We start from the raw sequence: 18846 nt of genomic DNA, 5'->3' as shown, positions 1-18846 counted from the left end.
AGAAGTGAGACTAACCAGCATTTTCAGAGTCACACTGAGCCATCTGCAAGTCGCTTGTGGGAACTTTCTTGTTAGGGTAGTCAAAGATGGGATCAGCCTCTGCTATTCAGGCAAACTTTATAGAGAAGTCACATCCATCCTCCTTGGGACAAGTGTTGGGTCTTTTTCTGTTTTCCAGACCTCATCAAAGTCTCCTGTGAGCAAGTTGCTGAGCCCTGGGAGCTGACCCAGCATGTCTGGGTAGGTCACCTGACATGGACCTACATCACACAGCCTCTGTGCAGAACCGCCCTGTGAGGTACAACGTGATGGGGCAAAGTCAGAACATGGGTACAGGGTGACCCCTCTGTGTTCCCTCTCTGTATTAGGATGTGTTAACTGGTACAAGCAGAAGAGGATGTACATTGAATCACAAAAAGGAGCTGATTTTCATAGCAAGGGGCCTTGGTTTAACACAAAGGTTTCTCATGAAAAAAGTTATTTTAACTTGATGGAGAGGGCAGGAACTTCAGATTTCTGCTGATGCTGGCTGTTAGGGGAGAGGCAACCAGGAGCACGCTGTATCATGTTCATGAATGTATACAGCTTTTATTATATGACCATTTTACTATTTCCCTTCTTCTTTAAAACAAAAGCGCTATCAATGTGTGAAATGAGGAAAGTAGATTCGTGCATCTGATCAATTATCATGTTTCACTCTGAGCCCACCCCCTTGCAGCTATCAGGCCCATGGTAAATCTCAGATAAACCAAAGGACTCCTCTCCCCAGCACCATCAACTGCAGTCATCTTAAATGTTATTTTTAATGCCAAAGAATTACAGCATTCCTTCAAGAGACAATCAAGGACAGAGTAAAGGAACAGAAATACTGGTGGGACTAACTCAGCAAGAGCTACAGAGAAGGTGACTCTGACTCATTTTGGACTCAAGAAATACATTTTCAAAGTAAAACATTGATTTAGAGGGGAATAACAAGAAGAAAATGAAAGTACAACAGTGATCATAGGGATCAAACCCAGAAAAAAGTCCAGGGACCCACAGGGCTGAAGTACGTGCAACGACCATGGGCACATGTGCTGCAAAGCTTGTGGCTCACAGCTATACTCATATATAGCTCAGCCCCCTGCCGTGTCATCACTGATCCCTGACAACTCCTGAGAGCAAACATTAATTACACCCTTTGGTTTGCTTTCACTTTACAGGAAACTCCCTTTCCTTTAGGATTAATTTTTAGACTGTTCTTGATTAATTTTTAGACTGTTCTTGATGCAATCCTCCACACATATAGACACCATTAATGCAAAATTCTGTACTGAAACTGAAGCAGCCGTATCAGTTTTGAGATTATATGTATAGAGATAACCTCTTTTTAATTCCTCCTAATGTCTGCAATGGTAGTCATATTTGTTTAGTACATTTATTTAATACTATTAACAATATGAATTTTCAGGCTGTCTGTGGGAATACTTGCTTTGATTAAGCATGAAAATGATTCCCTAGAACATGTCAGTAGATCCTATAAACCTTCCAAGAGACACTTGGCTGCCTCTAAACTAATTGAGTGACAGATTAATAAATCACCCATAATTCTTAAGAAAACAGGAGAAGTAAGGAAGAGGTGAAGAAGGATCAGAGCAAAGAATGCATTCACATAGAGAAGGGAAAGGAGCAGTCCAAGAGGGGACAAATTAGACAACAAAATGTGTCAAACAACATTCAGTCCTGAGGTCCCACCAGAATAGAGCATTAAAGCTGACAGAAAAGTTAATGAGAAAATGCCATGAAAGCAAAGGATAAAATGAGAACAGTCTTTGCTTTCACCATTGGAGCAAGATCCCTACACTCAAAAACTGCCATGGCTAATAAAAAACTCATTTGCCTTTCAGAATAAATAAAGCCATTTTCAAGTATAAACATGGCTACCCATAAAATCGCCACATACAGAGATCCTACACTTCCTTCAGAAGTGTTGTCAGCAGCTGATAACGCTCTATTATCGGTCACCTTGGGACACTGGCAGGTGGCACACAGGTCAGAGGCACACACTGAAATAATCTCTGGAACTTCCACTTCCACTTTCAGCAAATGCCAACACTGTTTTGGCACCCTGCCCAAGGTCTTCTGCACCAGTTAATCCAACCCTGAACAGGATTAATTTCTCATACACACAGACTCTTTTGCTTTCAGGGCTATATTGCAATTGTGCTGAAAGTAGAGGGAGTTCAGAAATAACCTGTTCTCAGTCCTGTATGAGTTCTCAAAAAGCAACTGTCAGAAGGATACAGGAGATGTTCATACCTTAGTGAGTCTGATATCATCACCAGTCACTCCATCAAATGATAAGTTACCCCAAAATCTAGGCAATAACTCAGAGATTATTAGAACATAAATCAACAGTCATTTTCACAGAAACCTCACTAGCAGTTGGAGTTGTAGGTCTTTCTTTTTGGTGTTGCTGTTTCTCATCTCTTCTCAGATATTCACAGTTTTAGTTAGGTGTAAGAAGATGGAAATTATTAAATTAGAATATATGTGTGTGTTAGAGAACAATGCTGTTTAGTGATATTAACTATAAGGGTAAATTGAGTAATTAGAATGGCTATTGCAGTACAGGCAAGGAACAGACAGCGAGAAATGAAGAGTGGGGCTGATTTCAGCACATGCATATAGATACATCATTTACCACTCTACAGGGAATTCACAGAAAGAGAAAAATAGAGCTCTACAGTGCAAAGTAAGACCGAAAGAAGCTGCACACCGTAGCAGTTTTTCACTAGGGAAATGGCCTCCACCCTCTGCTCTTCCCCAGAGCCCTTCAGCCACTGCTCAGCAACTGTCATGGGGGCTAAGGCTGCCACACAGCACCCAAATGTCCCGGATCTCCCACCAACATGTGCGAACAAGACCCAGAAATTGTTTTCCAAGAGAACAAAATGTGGAGGAAGGATCATGTCAGGGCTTCACACTCTTTTCTACAGGAATAGATGACCAGCCAGGAAGGAAAGGAAAGACCATGGAAAATTAGATCCCGATGAAATGGGAAACAAACCCAGATAGCCACCCAAAAGCCTATTGCCATGCAGTGTGGATGAAGTCCTGCTGTAATCTAATTCCTGCTTCCTTCTTCCATTTTGCAGCACACAAGTGTGGCTGCACTGCTCACCAGACTTACACATGGGTGGTTTAAATCCAGTAATGCATAACACTTAATTGATCCTCTGTGCACACCACACAAAGACACACGAGCTGTAATTTATATTGTATTCACAATCCACAGAGCACCTTCTGCAAGGAGTTCAAAAACTCAGCCATTCCAATGGAAAATCACACCTGTCAATCAGCACCATCTCCCAGGCTAAAAACCAGACATACTCTCTCTTGGGACTTCTTTGCAATTACATTTATGACATACTATTATAGTTTGAAAAACGTGACACAAGATACCTTTTCCCCTACTCCTTGTAAAAATGATTCTACACCAAATGAATTGCTGGTGACATGAGTAATTAAAGAAAAAGTGAAACAAAGCCCTGCAACTAATGAGTTATTAATAATTACAAGAGGTAGTAGGGACAGTTACTGATCAAATGTGCAGATATGCAGACTCACATATCCCCTGCACGTGGACTAACCCACAGTGTACACTCTAGCTAGCCAAAAGCCCTTTGAAGAGGTGTGTAGTGTCATCACTAACCTCTGCACGCCTACATACACTGAATCTCTCTCCCACACAGCGCAGCAGCTTTCTTGGCTAAACCATCCCTTTGTGTTAGTTTGATTCTTAGTGAAAGCAACATAAAAAGTACACAGGTGTTTGGGGATTTTTTTCCCTTAGACTGAATCTCCTAGATTTGGCCCCTAAAATCAAGAATAGGATCTTCTACAAATAGGAGCTCGTGGCCATACGGAGGCATGAAAAACAACTGCAGCAGATGAAATTTGTATCAAACACATAAGAAGAACACAGGCATTATGACATATGCATCTATTAGACCTTTCTTTCAAGCATGATTAGCTAGCAAGTATTTTAATATAATTATTTAATAAACCCTGATTCTGTTATATGAATAGTGTAGTATACAGTCATTCTTGTAAAAACCAGCTTTCTGTGAATCACAGGGAACCATATCAACATTTCCTGTTGATACATGTTAAGCAGTGCATATATAGATATTACATTTTAAATAGCAAGTAAACATCCTGCCCATCAAGGTTGTGTTACCTTTGAACCTCCTATTTCGACTTCTCTTCTTGCTGCGTAGACTGCTCTGGAGATCATCTCAAGGACTTCTACAAGGGTGGTGGGAAAGCAAGAGGGAATGGGGAAGAAGAACAGAGACAGGCACAGTGCCAGGCGAAGGGATATGCCTGAGAGGGTTTCAGCACTGCACAGAGAATACTCCCATGACCAAACATCTCAAGCCATCAGACAACTCTTCAAAAACAAAGGTGCTGCTTTTCATGATACCATCAATTTGGGCTTGTTTGATAGCACGGAATAAAGTCAGATGTGGACCTCTCTTAGGAAGCTCAAGTAGCTGGTACTTTAGTGACACTAGCTAAAACCTTATTCCTCCTCCCAGTCCCATGAGGTGGGAAACTTTCCTTCAGGTGACTCAGGGCCCACTCAGCATCCACCAACTCCACCCTTAGGGCAGATGAGCATGGCTCTGCAGCAATGTATCAATGGGAAAACAGCATTTTCATCCAGGGAGATGCCTGTGCATGTGAGCCAGTGTGTACCTCACGGTGTGGCTCAAATAGGATCAGCAGCACTGGCTCGCAGGACTTCACTCAGTAGACCCAAGCATCAGTGCAGGTCCAGGGACATGCAGTGTCAGCACCATGGCCATGCAACCCCATGCATGACACATCACCCACGTGTGGCTTTTCCTGAGCCAAAGGAGTCTCCTCTATCCAGCAGGATTGCTGCGTATCTTTTCTATTTGGAAGCAGATTTGTAAGTGAAAGGGGGTAAAATAATGCCACGTGTTCCTCATGATGGTCTGTGTGTGTTTGCACCTGACTACTGTAAACCTAGAATCGCAGAATCATTAAGACTGGAAAATATCTCAAACATAACCAAGACCAACTCCTAACCAGCCCTGCCATGTCCACCACTAAACCACGTTCCTAAGCACCACAGCTACATGCCTCCTGAACGCTTCCAAGGACAGTGATTCCACCACTTCCTTTGGCAGCCTGTTCTAATGCTTGACTGCCCCTTCAAAGAAGAAATTTTTTCTAATATCCAATCAAAACTTCTCCTGGCACAATGTGAGATCATTTTCTCTTGTCCTTACCCCTTGCTGCTTGGGAGAATAGGCTGACCCCTGCCTCACTACAGCCTCCTGTCAGGCAGCTGTAGAGAGTGATAAGGTCTCCTCCTAGCCTCCTTTTTACCAGGCTAAACAGCCCCAGCTCCCTCAGCTGCTCCTCAAATGATTTACTCTTCACACCCTTCAACACCTCTGTGGCACTTCTGTAGACTCACTTGGTTCCTCAATGTCCTTCCTGGACTGGGGGCCCCAGAACTGGACATGGCCCTTGAGGTGCAGCCTTGCTAGTGCCAAGTACAGAGGGACAATCCCTTCCCTGGTCCTGCTGGCCACACTATTGCAGATAAAGGCTAGGATGCCGTTAGTCTGGGCATACTGTTCAGCTGGCTGTCAGCCAACACCCAACCTCTGTTCTTACATCAGGGCACCCACAGTTTTTTAAAACCAACAACCTGATTTTATGGTGTTTTTGACATGGTGCCTCCCTCAAGAGCCACTTCAGGAGCTTTTATCTCAATTTACTTTTATGACCCTGGCAAGGTCAGGGTGTGCCCAGGCAGAGGCAGGGACCCAGCACCCAGCTCTGGGCGTCTCAGGAATTGCTGTCTGCCCAGGACCAGCTCCGAGCACATGCAGTACCACCACACCTGAGCTAATTTTCAGTGAACAGTTAGGTGCTTGTAAAAATCCCAGCTCATCCTTGCAACATGGAGAGGTCACCAGAAATATCTGGAGGACATTGGTTAATTACCTGTGCTATGTAAAAGAAAGACTGTCAATCCTAAGGCTACCAATACAACTCCTTTCAGTATTGTTACATTCACTTTCAATTTGACTTATGAGAAATGGATACAGATTCTGTTCTCTTTACTCAGCTATTTTGAGATACATGTGAAACACAAATATTCAACAGAAAGATGGAACTGGAAGAACAGTAGCCACAGACAAACCACAAGTGCAGATGTAGTCTATTTTTGTTAGATGTGCCTTTGTAGCACAGGTTTTTCTTAATATAATCCCTATTTTTTTCAAGTGTCACTGTGCTGAACAGAGCAGTGCATCACCTCTGTATATAACACAGCCTGTAGCCCCTCTGTTTGAAGAGGAAAATTTGAGTTAATTACCCACTTCACCTCATTAGTCTCCATCTCCCAACAAATAAAAATTAAAGAGAAGCATGCTTGCTGGAGTAGAATCGCTGAGAGGCAGAACTTGCAAGATTACTGTGCCCTGCGCTGCCAGCTGCAGGCAGGAGAAGGGCCCAACAGGAATGCCAAGCCCCTGGCACACACAGGAAACATTTTTTTTTTATTATTCTTTCACTAACATTTTTTAAAAATACATTCAAATAACACTTCAAAGGGGAAAAGACACTTAAAATCACAAGAAAAAAGCACTTAAAATCACAAGACAACAGCCAGAGCTTTTTTTTTTTTCGTGACCCAGCGGTACAATTATTCTGCATACTGCATGCATATCATGGGGTAAAATAAGAAATAAGGTCAGGCCACAGAAACTTCAGAACATAAACAATGAACAAATAAAAAATCTCTATCATCTTGCTAAATATCTTTAGGGAGAGTCATGTACTTCCTAACTATGTTCCTCAAACTACAGGGTTTGGACTTGGTAGAAAATATGAGAAGAATCAGGGCTGTAATATGAATATTCACAGTGTAAATGTATGTACCTCATGTACCTCTATTCAAAGAAAGGATACGAGATACTCCAAACCCACGCAGCGTTTTACCTGTGTCTTTCACATCCATGTTTACTATTGTGACAAGGAAGGGTCTCTGAAAACTCCATTCACACCTCACTGAGCATGCTGCACACTTACTACGCCCAAACCCATACAGAACATTTCAGAGCAAAACACAAGTTTAATACTAAGGACTGCAGTATTCTCACAGAAGTATTTATTGCACGAGATTTGTGCAGGCAGGGACATGGCTCATATTGCACGCTGTCCATAGATTCATATTCTGGTTTAACGCTGGTCTGTGCAGGGCATTCCAGTCCCTCTCCAGCTCCTCCCTCGCCATGCTGTACATCACCCTACAAGCCCAGGGAGAGGGCTTCACTCAACAGCCTCGGCTTCGTCAATTCACATCAACATTCATCCCAAACCTTATAAATTCAGCGAAGAAGAAATGCTGGTGGAAAGGAGAAATAAGGTGACGGCTCTGAGAGCGCGCTCAGCTGCCTGGCCGAGCCCATCGGGGCCGGTGTTTCCCGGCGGGGCTGCCAGCGCACACGGATACACACGGACGCAGTTACTTTTCCTTCGACCCTAACACGTCCCAGCAAGCCCATGAGCTGCCTGGGCAGGTATCTACACCTTATCGCCTGGTGCAGCCAGATCAGCCCCATCCCAGGCCGGGCTCCCTCCCTGGCCAGCCCCGCTCCTGGAGCGGGATGCTCCGGAGGACGAGTGGGGCAGGACCCGCATCCCCGGCATCCCCCGCCGCACCTTTCCCAGCCGCCTCCCGCGGCGGCGGGGCGGTCGGTCCTTACCGTAGAGCAGGTTTCTCGTCACCTGCCCTCCCATGTCGGCGCAGCCCCCGCCCGGCTCCGGCTCCGCTCCTCAGTCCCCGGCCCACGCGGGACCCGGCTGCCCCGCGCCGGCAGCCTCCGCCCACACCCGCGCCTCCCGCCGCGGCACCGGCGCTCCGAGCTGTCATCTTTATTTACATAAGAAGGAGGAGACTTCGAGGCTTCCTGAAATAGCTGCCGGCGTTTCACCGATGCAGAGTGTCCCCCCTCCCCACGTACACAGCGCGGTCCCGCAGCGCGGAACGCGGCAGGCGAAGGCATCCACGCGTGGCGCTGTGCGGAGCCGCCGCGGCTGCCGGCCAGGCTCAAACCCGGAGGCACCCGCAGCCCCGGCAACGCTCAGAACAAAGCCGGAGGCACCGCTGGCTCCACGGGGGTGGAGAAAAAAAATAAACAAAATAAAAATTAAGAACTCTTTTATAAAACCAAACTACCCTGGCCATGTGAAACTTTCGCTCCCCACTGCAAAACCCTGGAATAAATTAAAAGGGGGAAAAAGAAAAGGTAAACAAAATTTATTACCAGACATCACCACACCAGTCTTCAAACAGCCTTTGCAGGTTAACTATTAATTATTTAATAGCAAAGAAGTGCTCGAAACGCAGAATGGTTCGCTGCAGACTGAAATATCAAAAACATTACCCCCCGTAAACTCTTTTGTGCGGGGCTCGCATGCTCAGCCCAGATACAATGCTTCCTGCGCTCCAGCTCATTACCTCTGCTGATGGATAATGGCCAGCGTTAGAAAAAGCGGGGGGTGCCGAGAGTGGTGCAAAGGAGGTGCGCAGGGGACCGCAGCCAGGGATGGTCCCTCGGTTGCTCTCTGCATCCCGCAGTTCGTGCAGGAGCTTGCTCGTTCCCTCCTCTCCATCTCCAGCACCGCACGCCCCTGCCCACTCACTCCTCTCCCTGCATTTTTCTTGTCCACTTCTCTGTGGTAAATTAGCACAGCAGGCACCGAGCTGCCACAGCCAGCCGCGGCAGATCCCAGCTGGCTCATTTAAAACTAGCTCATGCATCTTTATGCTGCGCCGCAGTCGCTCTTCTCTCTGCAAAGGAGCGGGAGTCAAACTTGTGCAGCCGCGAGTGCAGCCCTGCCTCCCAACTCTTACCATGGTGTTGGGCAGATCCTGCCATCCCACTGCCTCGATTCTGCCACCGGAAAAAGGGGGAAATAAGATTTTCTCTTGCCTGTGTTGTAAGGATTATTTGCTTAGGATGTCTGTGTGCTGAGGTCTCAGCACTTCTAAAGGAAAAAAAACAAAAAAACCCAACAACAAAAAGAAAAGGAAAAAAAAAAAAAACCCAGTGCAAAAAAAGCCCAAGCCAAAAAGCGTAGTCAGGGTGTTTGCACTAGTGGTGTGTGCTTGAGGAAAGCTGTGTCCAGCATTTTCAACCTGCAAGAGGAGCCTCTCCCGAGCCCTCCATCCAGTCACCACTGCCGGCTCACCCACTGCTCCCACCTGCGCAGCCGAGACGTGCACCCGGACCCCAGAGCCAAGCAGCAGCTCTTCATCAGCTGAGCAGTGCACAGGCAGCACTCTGCTCATTCCTGCCCCAAGTCACACTCTGCAGAGCTCATGGCAGCTTCTTGGCAGAATAAACTTACTTTTTTTTCCTTCTGTTTTTTTCCCCCCTCCCCAGATGATGCTGCATTTACAGCAGCAGTGGGTAGGGTGAGGACTCATCCCCAGGAGCATCGTGGTGTGGCCCCTACACCCCAGTGGGTACAGGATGTGTCTCAGGTCACACCAACCCATCACAGCACCCTGCTCTCTCTGTCTGCTGGGGACCCACAGATGCCACAAGGATACTGCTGGTTTCATCTTCTGGGGGTCACCTCACCCTCTCAGGCTGATGGCAAAGGGTCCAGAAATTTACAACATCAAATACCATGTTTCACTTGGATGAATGAAGATTGACTTGGACATTCAATCCCAAGTTTTCTCCCTCAGTTTCTCATTTCAGTTCTGCTTTCCATCCTTACCTTAATCTTGCTACAGGTCTGTGAATAATTGACTTCTTGGTTGACTGCCTCAAAAAAAAGATTGCTAAGAAAAAAATATAATTTCATGTTGGCCCAAAAATGAATGCTTTGTAAATCTCATTGAGCAAAATTTTTCTTTAACTCAAAATGAAGCATTTTATTTCAGTTATTTTTACCTCATTTTTTTCAAGTTATGGTCATCCAATCCAACTCTGAAATTATATCCTTAAAAAAAAAAAAAATAAGCCCTTTGTTTTGAATATACCAAAAGGAAAACTGCAAATTTCTATCTTGTCTTTATTTTTTTCCAACTTATTGGCTTTATTTGTTTGTCTGAAGGGGAGGGTGGAGAGGGCAGACTGCCAGAGTGAGTCATCCTGTTTGGCAGAAAATTATAAACAATTTCAATTGATTTTAAATTTGGGTTTTTTTTCCCCAAAAGAATCCAGCGTCCCCTCCTACCTCTGAACGTCCCCCTGTGCTGTGGAGCAGCCCCTGGGTAACACAGACCCTCAGAGCCATCCACAGCAATAGAATGGCCTGATTGCCCTGTTCTGTGATAATTCCTTGAGGATTATTTGCCATATGGCAAATTTTTCCTTCACAGACACATCACACTGAAACTTACTGCTGATTTGTTCTGGTCACCTCCAAGCCCATTTCAGACCTTTATCTATTCCAAATTACTCCTTCATCTTTCATGTTTCAGATTCTCCCCTAGACAAAGGGAAAACCTACCTATTGCCCTGTTCCTGTATTTCAGTTCTCTCTGTCGATACACTCTAGGTCCCCTTGGGGTGTTTCTTTGCCCTTGTCAATAAGGATAAGGCCTCCCATTTTGGAGTCAGGTATAAAAATCAATAACATCACCGTTTGCACTCCCTTCTAAATCACTGACAAAGGCATTAGGTTGGACCCAACAAAAACCCAGCCCCTAAATCCATTTCCATTCATGAACTGCATCCAGCAAACTCCAGCCAAGCAGCAGGGTTGCTGTCCAAGCCAGGAGGAATCTGCTGCAGGAGTATTTTGAGGCAGTGTCTGATCTTGCTAAATATACTTATTAACCACAAGAGTAGGATGCTGAGGCTGCAGAGCACTTCTGAAAATAGATTCACGGTCATCAATCCGTGTATTAACTAAAACCTTGGATCTTTCCAAGCAGCCTTGAGCAGACAATGGGGCACCTCTCCCAGCCCTCCCAGGATAAAATCCCTAGACCTGGGTACCAGGCAGGGTGGCCAGGAAGGGTTATGACTATCTGCATTGCTTTCCTGGTGTCCTGGTAAGAAGGTCAGCAAGGAGGATGCCAAAGAACCATCATGGTCTGGGAAAAGACATCCCAACACAGCCAAACAGCCCATTCAACCCTGACTGAGGGAAAGCAGAAGAGACACCTGCAGGGAACCACAGCAGGGAGAACCAGCTCTGCAGAGACCTGTCTTGCACAGGAGGAGACACAGAAAAAGATAAAAAAAGAGAAGAATAAAAGGATGAAAACTCCAGCTCAGAGAGATCAAGGATAAGACCATACTTCTGCACAGGCTAGGCCAAGAAAATGAAAATCCAGTTCATGCAAGCCTCCTGTAGCTAGAAGTCCTTTGGAACTGTATTTGACTCTGTGGAGAATTGGAGTTAACACTTCATTAGCGAGACAAGACAAGAAATAAAACCTGCCTTGATGGGGGTTTCATCTCCTTTAACAGTGCTGCAGGTAGAGACATCCAGCCAAGAAACAGTCCAAAAAGTTTCCTTGTATCAGCATGGGTAAAAGGTGGCAACTCTGGAAATCAATCTAATATTCACCAAGTATATGGAATCTTCTCTTAATGACTTTTAGGTCTAAAAGTTGAAATCAGTTTCTCTATTACTACTTACACTTGATTCTATGGTAACACACAGATTGACTAGAAATTGCCTTTTTTTCACTCAATGCAGTAGCTCCCAGCTACCGGAGCTCATCTAGGAAGATGGGATAATTTACAGGTACACATTCTTAGGTCTCTTTTCAGAATGAGTCTCTGACTGCTACTAGGGGGAAACTTCACCTGTACAGAAAACATATTTCCTTCAGGAACCTCTGCCTTGTAACTTCAGAGGAAAAATTATATTCTCAGCAGGAAAGCATCCAAGAAAAAAATGTCTCACCAGTATGCACAAGAAACAGCTATGAAACCTTGCCTTCTATGCATTCTTTTAAAATTAATTTATTGCTATTAACAGAGGTGACTTAGACAAAGGTGTGTCTCCACCTTCAATCCTTTATCTGTAATGCAATGACACAGATACTGCTGTTGCAAGCAATGTGCTGATTAGTTGACCTTTTTGCAGCCATTTGGGAATATAATGAGTTATGTCATTATTAAACATTATTATAAAGCTGCAGCTCTGGATGAAAGACAAATCTCATAGCGTAAGTCAAAGGAAATTCAAAATTCTGGCTTAAATTCTTAAAATCAAAATCACGACTCATACCTACAAACTACAGCACTGCAACTGCTAACCCAGGTGGCTCAGTTATCCCAATACAATTCTCTGCAGGCACAGCAGGAAGGGGAATTTAAGGACAGGAAAAATCTTTAGGCTGACTAACCACCTCCCATTTGCACTTAGCTTAAATGAGACATCAGCTGTGTTTGCTTTAGTGACAGGAGCTGCAGCAGCACAGTGGTAAAGGCTGTCTCTGGCAGGGCAATAGAGACATCAGGGTCCAGGTTGTGGGCTGATTGGTGAAGGAGAGCCAGAGGCCTCATGCCACTGCTCAAGGGCTGTCACCCCTGTTTATGTAAAGCCAAAGCTGCCACAGGACATCCAAGTCTTAACCCTGACGCTGCCAGCACTCAGCACTTTATCATAACCTCCCTGCCTGACTGTCTGCAGGAGTGGAAGAGAGAAACAGCAGAGTTGGAGAAAGTCAAAAAACAGAGCAAGAAGGATTTGTACAGAAAGGAACTGAACTGACCTCAGGCCAAATTGCACAGTATTTTCCCATCAGCACATACATGCTCACAAGCCCCCACTGGATGGGGGTTTATCTTTAAAGAGAGTAACTCAGTGCATGAAGGTGTCAGGGAAGAAATTCATGCACCAAAAGCCAACAATGCTCTCTCTTCCGTGAATACTTTTGGGATAATATATTGAAAAAACCCTGTGGAAAACTAAGAGGAAGCAAGGACTAAAAATCAAAGAATTCAATGTAAGATGTGCTTGGCAATAAAACCTTGCACTGAGCTAACCAGTAGCTTTTAAATGATACAGAAAAACTGTGTCTGTCTGGGGCAAGGTCCCTGGAATCTGCCAGAAGCCCATTCCTGAGGGCAAGTATCATGCTGTGCATGACACCAACTAGGCCTTCAAATGCCTCCAGCTCTGACCTTCACTTCCATGCTAAATTAATAGCTTTGCCTCTCACTGCCATTTCATATTACCTCTTCAAGCAGAACAACATTCAAAAGAATCCTAGGCTTATCCAAATATAATGGAAAATTAATATAAAAACATGTCAACAGAAGAAACACTGTAATTTTAAAAACCAGAGAAATGATGATTTATAACACTCACCTGAATGCAGTTGACTTATTTTTTCAGAATTAGAGAGAAAACTTAAAGTTTCTATCTTAAAGCAAATCTCATGAGAATATACTTATTTAATCTTAATCTTTATTTTATCTTTAATCACATGAGAATATATTTATTTTTACTTTAACTGGAGGTACGGCACAATGACAACATGGCAGAAATGTGTTATTTCAAGCCCAATTCTGTGGCTGTTAAATATTTGGAAACTTTAAACAGTGTCACATGATAAGGCACTATGGCAGACTTCAGCAACACAAGTATAATGTCTTTCCACATGAAGTTACAAGGTATACTGGTATAATATATATACTTTAATATTATATAATTAGCTTATTCACATAACACAGGCAACATCCAAATTCTGCACTGAGAAACTAAATTACTAGCTGGAATCAACAGCATTTTTGTGTCATTTTTGCTTTAACATGTGACTGCAGTGCAAACACTACATTCATTTTCACAATGTTCCTGCGGGAAGAGGTGATGCCTCTCTGCCTGAGCTAAAGAAGCGTATTTCGAGTTTTTTCAAAAATTTTAATGAGGACCTTTTCAAGTAACAGGTTAATTCACTCTAACAACCTTCATTCAATGCCCTCTGGAAAAGCAGGACTCTGTGAAATCAAAGAGGTAAATAAGGTAATCAGAAAGCACCAGCAACAAGGTCAGATAGACAGCTTCCACTCCAGCACGTGATAGCTTTTGAGAGCCTGACTTTGTAATCTTAATAATGTTCCCTCATCAAAGAAATGCAGGTTCTAAAGATTTTTCTTAGTAGATACAATGATAAGAGTGAATAACCTCTCTGTTTCCTATGCCACCCTTTCCAAGTAAAGCCTCTCATTTACGCTCAGGGATGTTTGTAACCAAGCAAAGGCACTGTATGTTTGTGATGTAAATATTAGCCTAGCAGAGAAGCACCTTTTTATTACCCTGCTGAAAGTCCTCCAGAGAGGACAGTGAAGGGCAGCAGGATCCAAAAGAAACCTTCTGGGCTGGCAAGACAGGCAGGCAGGCAGGCTCACACCAAATGTCTGTGAGAATGTCCCAAACTGCGTGTGCCCCCAGAAAGTTTTAGCCTGGGCTTTGAAAGGTTCCTGGGGTCACAGAGGACAGCTGGTGATCCTTGTCCAGGAATGACTCTTCATTCACCCCTTTTCACCCCAAAACTTTCCTGTCTCCTACTACAGGGCCATCTCAGAGGAAATGTGACTTATTGACCTTTTCTGTATGGAGCCACTTTCACGAGCTCTTTTACACTGGTCTCCAGGGAACCAAAGGAGCTGGAGGTCAAATACTTCAAGGGCAAAATGCATGGCAAGAGTGAATTTTCCAGCCCCGGTGAGAGGAATCTTGCCAGTGTAAATACCAAACAAATCATGTCATGCCTGCTAGAGGTGTTGCCCCTTCCCACTCCCTCTGTTCATCTTTTACTCACTGTTCTCTAGTCTTCTGCTCTTCTTCCCCAGATACTGAAGTTTTGTACCTCCCCATCCTAGACTCTTAGTGGCTTTTCAGGTTTTATCCTGAAAGTGAAATTTAGCCTTCCTCTCTTGATACGTCCCTTAACTCCTTTCTTCTGTTATTCAAGCTAAAAGACATTTTGACTCTAACTCAGTCTCACAGAAGTATCATGAAAAGTCACAAGCCAGATGCAGTAGATTGGGGCAGCTATTATTGGAATGAGAAAAGAGTTTTGGTTCTTCAGCTCAGGAAAACAGGACTTAATCAGTACAAAAAAATCACAGCTTTATCTTCACCAAATGCCACTTGTTTTATATTACTTTATCAAAGCACAAAGCAGGTGAACATAAAGTGCAAATATTGCACTAGGTAGAGCAATGGCGATGTTTCCCTCAAGTCACTTTTCCATCCCACATCTCCATTTCCAGGAGAAGGGATCAGAGCAGGACATGAGACTCGTATTACCAAACGCAGAAAAATGTCCATATCCCTAGGATCTAAACCATGTTAATATATTCACCACTGCACCATCTAGACTGTGTGTCTCTGACCTACCACAGCTTCTTCCGATCGGCCGCAAACTTCCGCAAACCAAAACAACACTGCTCCTGCCGTTGTGCCTCTTCCTCCCATACACCATGCCTCCAATCCAAAGGTCTTTTTCACTTCTCCTTCCTCCCTCCCCCAATTCTTTGTCTCAGCAACCTCTTCTGTGCCGCCCACACACTTGGAGAGCAGAGAGCAGACCAATCTGGCAAGCTCAAATAACAACAGAAAAAGAAAAGGGAAAAAAAAGACGTTTTCTGGCCTAGAAGACTCCTCCGTATTTTTATCTGGAGGGAGCAATCAAATCTCTTCTCCTTTCACCATGAACCAAAGGGAATGGTGATGGATCCCAAGGCCTCACATTCTCACAAATCAACCCTCACAAAAATAAGGGGGAAAGGCTGGTATTTCTTCTGGACACACAGGCACCTTTGAATAGGAACATCAAGATTCTTTTGAACCTTCTTCGAGCCCCAAGCACCAGTTAAAAATATCATTTTTTACAAGGTGGGTTTGGATTAGTCAGTTTTCTTGTTAGTTTTTCTTAAAAAGAGCTGAGGACAAGCTCTGCTGCCTGCCTGGAGGCTCCTTAACCAGCCAGGCAGTTGCTGGCACTTCAGGGGCTGCTGGGCTGGCTGGGCATGTGACTACACACACAGCACAAGAAGAAAGTTTGGAAAGGTGCAGCACCCCCTGAGTGCCCACATGGCACTGGCAACATTTACCCATCAAGGTCCCAATTCTGCAATCTCACCAGCACATACAAAAAATCCACTCTGGCATAAAGCATCTAATGACATTAATGGCACACAGCACAGTAATACGGTCCAGGCATGTGGAAATAATCACAGGCCCAGAACCCAGGATGACTGATTTTTTTCCCATTCAACATATGTTTTGCTTAGATGTCTGCTTCTTCCCACCCTTCCTTCTCTCGGTCTCCCAAATTATTATTTGGTTTTGGGGAAACAGAGAAAAATATCTTTAAAACAAAAACATTAAATAACACCTATCTAAGAAAAAAAAATGCTTAACTTAGATATAAACAAGATATTTTATTAAATACACACATTCCTATTAATAGGCAGGATTTGACCTCAGCATAACCAGTCACTTGAGCAGATAAAATACATCTGAACTCTATTCAGCATGAGGGGCTAAAAATAATGTTTGTGATTAGAATCAAAGAAGTTGAGTTTCAATGAGAAATAAACACTGCTTATTAGGACCAAAGTGTATGTTCCACAGGATGACTCAAAAACTCTAAGCCATTCTGTGCAGCTATTTGGTTGTTCAAGGTGACCTGTGAGCCATACCCCAGGCTAGTAAAAATCAGCAGTTACATCATTTGCAACACCAATCCAAACAGAGTGTCTCTCCTCCCTCTCAGGTCATCTTAACTCAGCTGTTCTTATGTCCTGGAGACATTTTAGCTGCACAAAAGCATTTTCACTTTTGCAGCTTTGTGCCAACTGTGATGACTCCTGTCACTTTAGCCTTATGTAGCCACACAGACAAAACGTCCATCTTCAATGGCTTTATCAGCACAGCTGCAGCCAGAGTCATCATAATGCTGACAGTCTTTAACCAGGCTTTCACCCAGGATCCACCTGCACCGCTCTAGCGAAAGCAAATTCCTACCTGTGCCTCTAGAAGTAGATCAGCCACCACACTCTTCATCAGATTTTCTAAACTGGACATTTTCACACATCTCCTCTTGTGTAACTCAAGGGACCAGCACCACCTGGGTGGCAGCCACATGTCCTTGTCCACAGGAGGCACTTGCATGTCGCAGGGGAATCCCTACTTGACTCTTACCCAGCTTTTACCTCCACAGAGAAATCACACACAACTGATGCTCAGTGCTCCCCAACTTCAACCAGATCTTTATCAAACTGCACTCCACGTCACTTCTAACTCACACACAGTGAACTCAGTCTGCTGATATTTCCAAGACCTCATTCAAGGTCTGACTGTGGTCTCACCCCCACTTCAGAGACTATTTGCCCTTCAGGTTCAGTGAGAGGACAGGAGAGAATGTTTTTCATTAATGTACAGTAGTTAAGTATATATCTTTCTGTCCATCTAGATTAGGATAGGATATGTCCTATCTAGATAGGAACATTAAGACATTGGCATGACAAGATAAATATCTCTGCATGTTCCATGTTAGCATCACAGGTCTGTACACTAGATGGACATGATGATATTTCAGATGATGGTCCTTTTAACAAGTTCAGGTCTATTGAAGATTCATGTCTTAGAAGTTTGTGATCTTCCCAGACATTAGTTTTTGCTTTATGACAAACCCTAGTACCAGTTGTCAAGACAGAGGTTTGTTTAAGAGAATATGTACAAGACCCATACCACAGTGTCCCTTAGCACTCCCCTTTGAACTGGCTGCTCTTGGGGAGGGCAGGGAGCCACCAGTCCCTGGATGCTCAAACAGCAGAGTTTGCCTGCTGGTCACTCCTTCTGGGTATTGTTCATACTAACCTAAAGCTCTGTAACTACTTTTTTCCTCACAGCCTACCCTATATTGCTGACACCATTTATCCATCTGCTGCTTTGCAAGTCTGTGAAACACCTAAGAGGCTCAACTCAGGCAATACAGAAAAGCATCTTTATTCAATACCTTATCTCACCTTCTAGCAAACAGAAGCAGTGTCTGTCTCCCACAGCAGGGATGGACCCTTAGCTGGGTAAAACCATAGTCTGAGCCAATACTTGTTGGGATTTAGACAACTTGAGCCAAGGAAGGAGACTTGGAAGGTGCTGAAATTTGAGTGGGAGAGTTGTGTAAAGACACACAGAAATATTTAAAGGAAATGGGTACAATGAAGAGGAAAGACATTTTTGCTGGCTTTTGAAAATGAAACATACTCAAGGCTTAATCTGCCACTACTAAATTCAGTAAGAATTTTGCCAGTGTAGCAAAACAAAAGCAAAAATGAAAACAACATCTGACATTTGCTATGTCAGACTCATACAAATTGCTTTAGTTAATAGCCTATGAGATAGATAAACAATACACCATAGGCAGCATACGATTTTAAACTTCTGTTTTCACAGTACAAAGGTACCATAATCTGGAGAGTTTTGATGCTTGTAAAAGCTGTTTCTGCTGACTCATGTTTAATAAGAGATTTTTCATTTGAATAGTCACGTTAAATCTAGAAGACACCAAACAAAAGAACATGTGAGAGAAAAATATATTAAAATACAACATAGAAATAGAAGATAATTTGGACTAAACTTTGTTGTAAGTAATTTATAGTTGAAGTAGCCTTCAAACTTAAGTTCTTGGAATGTAAAAGGCAGAATATTTCTGTAAATTATTGTTTGGGAACTGATCATATAAGCCTCAGAGGCTTATCCAGTATAAATGAAAGCATCTGGCCTTGTATCTTTAAGACCATAATGAGATGGCTGCTGAGC

At 43.8% G+C, this 18846-nt stretch overlaps 1 protein-coding gene across 3 annotated transcripts in view; it reads right to left on the bottom strand.

Moving 5' to 3' along the window:
• Positions 1–18846, bottom strand: part of NEURL1 (neuralized E3 ubiquitin protein ligase 1) — a 142714-nt gene that overhangs the window by 75575 nt on the left and 48293 nt on the right. Inside the window, exon 1 of one of the 3 annotated variants that reach the window (XM_014250126.2) lies at positions 7797–7917. The exons of the other annotated variants lie outside the window; for them this stretch is intronic. Coding sequence (XP_014105601.1) covers positions 7797–7830 — 34 coding nt within the window. The 5' untranslated portion in view covers positions 7831–7917. Of the gene's footprint in view, positions 1–7796; positions 7918–18846 lie in introns of those variants that run through there. 3 annotated transcript variants of the gene reach the window in all.

This window comes from Pseudopodoces humilis, chromosome 9, assembly GCF_049639895.1.
Source record: "Pseudopodoces humilis isolate 2021_Gansu_Grassland_sample_001 chromosome 9, ASM4963989v1, whole genome shotgun sequence".
NCBI classification, from domain to species: Eukaryota; Metazoa; Chordata; class Aves; order Passeriformes; family Paridae; genus Pseudopodoces; species Pseudopodoces humilis.
This window is presented reverse-complemented; position numbering and strand designations above follow the sequence as displayed.